Genomic DNA, 8,357 nt, shown 5'->3' with positions numbered 1-8,357 from the left:
CAGATGACCCCAGCCAGGTGCTTGCCCAGTCTTCTCTTGAAGACCCCCAAGGTAGGAGAGAGCCCCCCTTGCCCCTTGGAAGCCCATTCCAGATTCTGGCAATCCTTACCATAAAGAAGTTCTCCCTGAAGTTCTTCCTTTGGTTAGAACAAAGTGGGATAAAAATGGAGGGTACAAGGAAAAGCCATTTTGGGGTTCTTTCAGGCCCTCAGATCCCATAGGAACTACTGGCAGGAGCACTGGGCAAGGAACCTTTCCTGAATTGTACAGGTGGCAGAAGGAGCAAATGAGGGGACTGCTGAAAGTTTCAGAGTGAAATTTCTTTGAAATCAGCTTAGGCTGGGACAAAACCACTTGAATACAAAACTGCCCAATGAATTCATATGAATGCTGGACCATAAAAATATTGAAATCTGCATCTTGTAGGCATAATAAAGTTTTGATTAAAGAAATTAAGGATTTTCAAGACCTTCCCTAATAGCATGAAAATCAGGATGAATGAGGAAGGAACATATGGAATAAAATATTTGCGTAGGATGCATGAAAAGTGAAGTAATTATACAAAATGCCTAATGCTACATTTCAGGAGTGCAGAATATATGATGCAGGAAATATGTGTTACAATGTAGATGCATACAACTTACCTTTGGTGAAGAAAGGTCGCATTTCTTTCCAAAGTGTTGGATTATTATTAAATATAATACCATTTTCATACATGCCAATACACTGTAACCCAAGCTTGCTCCCAAATCTAGAGACATAGTGCCCATGTTTCATTACATAGAACACACTTGAGGATCTGGAAAAGGGGGGAAAAAAAAGATTTCCTAATACATATCTTTAGTTTGCATCCTTTGAGGTTCCAACTTTTTCCTATTAAACATAGAGAACTCTCAATTCATCAATAAATACTGTACATGGTACGTTGATGTTATTTCTTATACATGCAATTTAAAAACAAAAACCTAATCGGATTGGTAGAATGATGCATGAATGTATGTATAGTACACCTGGACCTGCTCTATATTTTCAGTGGGTGCATCTACACATTCATTAATGTTTTTTTGCTGCTGTGCATTAAATTTAGAACCTCTAATGTGAGGTACTAACTAAATGCGCATGAGGCTGCTCTAATGCACAGTAGCGGAAGTAAACACTCTTTTGACGATGCTTAATGTGCAGTAGCCTAATTTTACTGAGCATTAGTGTATTAGTATAGTTTTTGCCTTGATGCTATAATGCGCAGTAAAATAGGCTACTGCACATTAGGTCACACGTGTAGTGTAAATGCCCAGTGAGAGGGCATTTACTGCTATGGAAGTTTAATATGAAAAAAGTTTAATATGGAAAAAAAAGCAGAGATGTATAGAAACATACAGGATTTGTCATCCAGTCTCTGATAGTGGCCAGTATCAGATGCTTCAGAAAGAATGCAATGGCAATTGCATGTATGGGGGAAGTTCCCTCTTAACCCCTGGTTGTTCTGTACAGTAAAACATGCAGATTGATATGTAGAATATATACAATTATACTACTGTAGTTTAGTTTGTGTCACTACTGATGATATTGTTACTATTCATGTAAATTTGTAACTCTTTAATAATTCTATCTAGAGCCGGCTGTAGGGATGGGCAAGGTGGGCAACCACTCAGGGTGTTGTGGTCAGGGGGACACTGGACTCACGCACGCATGAACACATGTGAGCAGCCCACATTCACAGCAGTGCTTTTGTCCTGCCCCACCCTGGTAAAAGAAGCAGTGCCCAGCCTAGCCTGCTCCCCTGTCTTCCTCCTCCTCCAGCCCTCCCACCTTATTCCCCCCCATCCCCTGCCTCCAGCCACTGCGCAGGAGGAGCTGGGCTGAGCTGTGTGGGCAGCAGCACGGCACCACGCTGCTCCATCTCCCCTGCCAGACTGTGCCCCATGTCCCTACCTGCCTCCTCTTGCCTGCAGCAGTGCTGCTGACTTCTGACTTTGGGAAGCAGGATGGAGAGAGCTGGGGGGGGGGGGCACCAAAATACAAGTTTTCCCAGGTTGCCAGAGTGTTTTTCCACTATTAAAATGAAATGCCACTATATAGAGAGAGGGCAATATTTTATTGATATATTTGGGCAATGTTGGGCAATGTTTTATTGATATATTTACAAGTATAAAGCAACTTGCAGGGGGAGTTGGGGGAGTTTGTGGGTGGGTGTAGGATTTGTCGGGTGAGGTTTGAGGGGTATGGGGCATGTATGGTGGGTTTGGGGTTTGTGGCTGGGTATGTGGGTGAGGGGTTTGTGGAGGTGGCTTGGGGTGTGGGAGGCTGTATGGGTAGGGCTGCTCAGGAGGAGTGGCTCCCCTGTCTCTGCACAGGGTGAAGCCTTCCCACACAGCACATGGATGGCTTCCCCTTGCAGGGCCCACAGCTTCCCCCTGCATGGCCCATGTGCACCCTTACAGGGCCCACATACACCCCCCCCCCACAGGGCCCACAGCTCACCCCCACAGCAGCAGTGGCCATGGGGCACTCAGAGCCTGCTGCGGCCACAGCTCCCAATGGCTTGGCATGGCTCCAGTCGTCTCAGAGCTGATGTCGCTTCTGCCATCTCTCACAGGACTGGCCTGGCTCAGCACGGTGCCACATGGGACCATGTGGCTTCAGATAGCCCTGGGGCAGCTTAGACTGTCACCCAGGGGTCGGTGCCAGGGCATCCCAGGCTGGTCTGACTTGCAGGGACTGCAGTCATACCAGGCTGAGTCCTGCCTCCATGGAACTGGCTGGGCCTGACAGCACACGGGGCCTGTAGAGGCAGAACCCGGCCTGGCACGACACACGGTCCCTGTGAGCGGCGCCGGCCCCTGGGTGACAGCCCAAGCAGCCCTAGTGCTGCCTGAAGCTATGAAGTGCCACACCAGGCCAGGCTGGTCCCACGACAGGCAGCACAAACAGCACCAGCTCTGAGGCAATCAGGGCTGTGCTGCACCACTGGGGCTCTGGTCTCAATGGGCCCTGAGCACCCCATGGCTACTGCTGTGGGGGTGGGTTGTGGGCCCTGTTGGGGGGGGGCTGGGACCCTGTGGGGGACCCATGCCCCCCCAAGCAGCTTCCCCCACAACCCCCGCACATATACAGCCCTCCTCCCCCCCATTCCCTGCCACCCCCCCGGTCCCTACTTACTGGGGACAGCTCCCGGGTCCCAGTTTTGCACCACTCCTGTTTGCCTGCATGCAAGGCATTTGCTAAGGCAGCAGGGGGCACCATAGAAACACTCTGGCTGGATGCCAAAGTGTCTCTGGCAGTCCGAGCCCCAGCCTGTCTCAGGGCACAGTGGAGCACTGGGTCTGTGCTGCTTTTTTCTGTGGTGTTTCTATTTGATACCTGGAAATCCAGGTATCAAATTTTGAGCCCATGCTGCAAATATGCAGTGCTCGTCTGGATGTGCCCTATGAGATCAGATGCAAACAAAGACCATCTCTCTGTCATGTTTGTTACAGACCAATAAATGTGATCTCAGTTTTCTAATTTTATTGCGTATCATCCTATGTAAGACCTCTGGATCTTTGACTTTATTGCTGGATCATGGCCAGATCACGGTATCTTGTGAGACCCTCCCTAGACTGAAAAGAATGCATCATTTGATTCAGTAGCTGTATCAATACATACGTACATGCATTGCACAAGACAATTCAGCATTTCTACATATGGCTCTTAATTTGGAAATATATAGGCATGTTTCATATATGATAATTATTTAGTGGGCAGTATGATTATTCCTACATGAAAACGTGATGAAACTGAAGGAGAAATTTTACAATTGTACATGTGGCAACAATATCCCACAGGAAACCACAATGCCTGCTTTGCTTGTTTTAGTAGAAGAGATTCTTGAATTATCATACTTTAGCAAACTTGCCGTAATTAGCATTTACTACTTTCAAACATCATCTCCTTTAGAGGGAGCTATGTTCTTAGGAATGTTGATCCACCAGCATACAATTATGAGATCAATGGCACCAAGGAAAGAAGTGAGGCAAGGATCAAAGGCAAACCATCAGCCAGCTAGCATGCTGTGATGCACGTTTTGTGGGCCAGGCCCTGACATCCTCATTTTCTCACGCAAAAGACTCCCACTGAAATCCTGGCCCCATTGAAGTAAATGGGAGTTTTGCTGTTGACTTGACTAGAGCCAAGGTTTTATTTAGCCTAGGAGTTTTGCTTGAGTAAAGATTGCACAAACACTGAAGGATTATGTAGTGTAAACAGCAACCAAGCTTGCAGCTACAGCTTTTAAGGTGCAAGAAAGGGCAGCATCTATATTTCATAAACCTGAGCACAAGTACTGTAACGATGGCAGGCCTCTAAGAGGTCAGAAAGGGAGAGGATCCCATGTTCTCCACAAATCTGCTTGCCCCACTAAAGCCAATTACAGTGTGCCTGAATTACAGGATGTCAGGGTTTGGCCCTGAATGAGCAGATAGAACAAATGTAATTATTATTGAAATTGGCCTGGACTTTGCTGATTGAAGCAAAAATTATGCAGTGAAGTCCTGTAGGAGACAATGTGAATTATACCTCATGCTCTGCCAATCTTTCCCTCTATGCATCTAATCTCAGTGCAATTGGAGCTGATGGCAAAATTCCAGTTGCCTTGAATAGGAACAGGATGGAGCTATATGTTTTGATAGGATTCAGATTGTGCTGTTTAACTATGCATGGAGAAACATTAAAATAAAGAAAGCTAAAGGATTTTAAAATACTAATTTGCCTTCTCCTGTCCAGGTTTTTAAATGGGAGGCAATTTGAGGTGCTGACTGGGACGTCTGATGCCTCTGTGGCATTGGTGTGTATGCATCTGGTTATTTCTGATGATCTACCCCAGACCTGAATCTAAATACTGAAAGCATTAACAGTTCTTAACAATTAGACAGACTTTCACATGTTACAAGCACTGCCTAGGCATTAAATAGAGTGAAGTTGTTAGCTACGTTAATCCAAAGTTAGGTAAAAGGCAGGACAAATTAATTTAGTCAGAGAGATGTGAGCTTTCATACCCTACAGCCTGCTTCATCTGATGCTGTGAATGATGAAATAGCATCTGATGAAGTACTCTGTAGCCTACGAGAGCATATGCCCCCCTGAATGAGTTAATTTATAAGATGCCACACTGCCTGCCTTCTGCCAGATATTAAATAATTAAAACCCTGACATCTATGTCAGGTAAGAGTAAATAAGATTGTCATTATCATCACCATCATCAGCCATTTTTACAAAGATGGAAATTAAGGCATAAGGATTTGTCCAATCCACATGGTGATCAGTGGTACAGACCATTGGACCACAAAATATTTCAAGCATCGTTATTTTGACTTTTATATAACTAAGGGGTCTGAATCCAGAACAATTGAAATGGCTAATCAAGCAGTTGTTTTTTGTGTGTGGAAAAAGAGTATTATTTTTTTTCATTCATAGTAACATCCTCATGCTTATTATGGTGATTGGAATTAGTAAAACTATATAAGCATCAATTCAATAATTTGTTTAGACTCTGTGTGTGTGTGTGTGGGGGGGGGGGTGTCCTATACTTAGTATATTGATCATTACCATGAATAGTAAATACACTACAAATAATATTAAATATTTGCAGAATTTGGGCCTGATCCTTCTTCCTGTGAAGTCTATGGCAAAATTTCCAAAGACTTCAGCGGTGCAGAATCAAGCCTTCAAAAACCAAGTACTGACATTCAGAATCTACCCAGAGAAAGATCAGCAAACAGCAGGAGACATGAGATTTCTGTAAGTGAGAAATAACTTTGAAAATAAGTAAATAATTCTAGTATAACAAGGTGCCTGGTAAAAATGTGTGAAATACTTGTTATATTATTAGAGAGAGAAAACAAAGATTTACTTGCTAATAATAAGTGTTTCCTCTCCACTGATCCAAACTCTCACAAATTCTCCATATATCTTATTGTAATAGTTGCAGGCATTGCCTACTCCCATCCAAAGAAATCTCCCATGTGAAATGAGGGCACCGATTCCCATACAATAACAAGGCCCTAAAGAAAAGATGAAAGAAAATTATACATTTTAGCAATGATTGGTTACAAAACATGCCAAAATCACTCTTTGCACAGGATCTTTTGCTTCATGGTCAAGGTGTATATTTGGATGCTTGATCTCAGATAAAATTTCCTTACAACAGTCTGACCTAGGGAAACTTTTAATCTATGGAGCTGAGAGAGAATGTACTATCTGCACAAATTCAGCACTATGCCCCACAAACAGCTTGTAAGCATACAGTAAACTAAGTTCTGAATCTGTTCTTGATACTTCACTTAGATAGTTGTTGAATTGTCCTCCACTAGTAGAATGCCTACATACCAAAAAGTGAACTACAGCTCAAAGAATAATGTCATCATATTATTGTTTATCCACTGATAAATTTAACAAATAGTTTGAAAAATGTGTGTGGAATTTATATTAAGCTGTGATGATTAACTGACAAATTCAACTTCTTGACTTTTCTTATATAAATAGTAGTAGGTAAGGAAGGCACAGACTTAGAAAACACGTGTTTAAGAGCATTTTATTCAGTGATCTTATGGATATGACTTTCTCAAGAAAGAGGCTAGAACTAGATACTCTGAAGGTAGTTAAAGGACAGAATGCTGAACTTATTTCTCCTGAGTATAAGTCTAGATAACTGTATTGACTTAAAACAATACTAGAACTGAACTGGTATCACTGAAAAAAGGCTTTGAATGGTTTTGGAGCTCTGTTTTACAAGGAAACCTCTGTTTTTGCTGACAGCTTCCAATCTAATTTCATGGCATTTATTCAGATCCATGACACAAAGGAAGTTCAATATTTAAAGAAAAAATTTGTATTTTATGCAGGACACAAAGTTTACAAGTTCCTTAAGATTCCAGCCTTTATTGACAGGAATCATAAGAAAGTCAATAAATAGCCTGTGAATTTAGGCAAATTAATGTATTATTCCTTGACTCATTCTATAAAGCATTCAGGTTAGACTCAAAAACCTCTGTGAATGCTTTTCCAATATTCTTTGAACTCTCCAGAAGCAATTGTTCAATGAGAGGTATCAGGTTTGGATATTCTCTCATGCTTAGTTTCACTCTGTCACCTCACTATTAACTACAGTTATTCTTGATCCATACCGGTGTGAAGTGCACATTGTATTCTAACAAGTGATCATTCATTAAACTATACCTGATGGAGAAAAACCTGAATTAGTGACAGCTGTGAAATGATTCTAAAACTATTGCAGGAAGAGACATGAAACTGGGATATCATCCCATAAGAAAAAAATCTTTAGTGTCAAAAGCATAGAGAAATGTAAGTAATGAAAGGGTTCCAAAATGATTGCATCCCCTCAGTTAGTGTGATTTCTACCAGAAAGTGCTTTCTAAAGCTGCAACATTTTTCACAGGTGATAAGATATGAAGCTCTAAAGCGTACATGAAAATGATACAGAAGTTAGAAAACTGATTTTGTTTAAAATTCTTATCTTTCTATCATGCAAGACTCTATTCAGAGGAAAGCAAATAAAGGAATACTTATTCCCAACCAAGCCCATTTTATAATGCAAGACTGGGAGTCGAGCTGGGCCCTTCAGATTTTTCCTTTTCCTTGTCTTTATTTTATAAACTTCCTTGTTAGGAGCATCTGAAACATCACTTTCTTTTTTTTAGCCTTATTTGAAAAGCAAAAGAAAAGATCTGGAGACATTTTGGGAGATACTGTTTCTAATATGGGTTTACCTGGGATTGATGATGTTTCTTCATAATTCCATATTAGGAAAAGAAAGCCCATGAGGAGGAGTATGGGCACGGTGGCAGCTGGCATGGCTTCTGGCACCACATCGGTGATGTTGTAATGCATTGGATTCAAGGTTTCCAGTATCATCTTTTCCAAGAGAATTTCCTTTGTCTTCTGTGGAAGCAATGGGGAAAGAGGCAGACGGATTCAAATTTGAAAGCACCTTTAACTGTAATCAGTACCTTCCAGACCCTTTGCAGATCCTGTTGCTGAGCAAACTCATTCCAATAGTAGCTTTGTTTTTATAATAAGGCTGGCTGCTTAGACAAGACAAGCTAAACCGCAAGTCAAAACAGACTTGGAGCAGATGCACTTTCTGCCCAGAAAAAACGACGTTTTTCTGACCTTGGTATTGAAGTTCAGGTTCCTTTTGGATACTTTAGCTGATAGACCTTTTATCTTTGATATTGCCCTTGGCTGGCCAATAATGACGTTTATTCCAGACAACGTGCCAAATTTATAACCAAAATAAAACAAACTAAACTCTCAACAAATTTGGAGGCATTGAATGAGCTTGCATACAGGCTTTTGTCGAA

The 8,357-nt window shown here is 42.0% G+C and overlaps 1 protein-coding gene across 1 annotated transcript in view; it reads right to left on the bottom strand.

Annotated features, from left to right (window-relative positions):
* LOC102378511 (aromatase) overlaps positions 1-8,022 on the bottom strand; it is a 20,474-nt gene extending 12,452 nt beyond the window's left edge. The window contains 3 exon segments of the mRNA XM_014517044.1: positions 645-799; positions 5,888-6,038; positions 7,764-8,022. Of these exon segments, the coding sequence (XP_014372530.1) occupies positions 645-799; positions 5,888-6,038; positions 7,764-7,908 (451 nt within the window). The 5' untranslated portion in view covers positions 7,909-8,022.
* Between the last annotated feature and the right edge of the window lie 335 nt (positions 8,023-8,357).

Source organism: Alligator sinensis, unplaced genomic scaffold (genome assembly GCF_000455745.1).
Source record: "Alligator sinensis unplaced genomic scaffold, ASM45574v1 scaffold250_1, whole genome shotgun sequence".
In the NCBI taxonomy this organism is placed as follows: Eukaryota; Metazoa; Chordata; order Crocodylia; family Alligatoridae; genus Alligator; species Alligator sinensis.
This window is presented reverse-complemented; position numbering and strand designations above follow the sequence as displayed.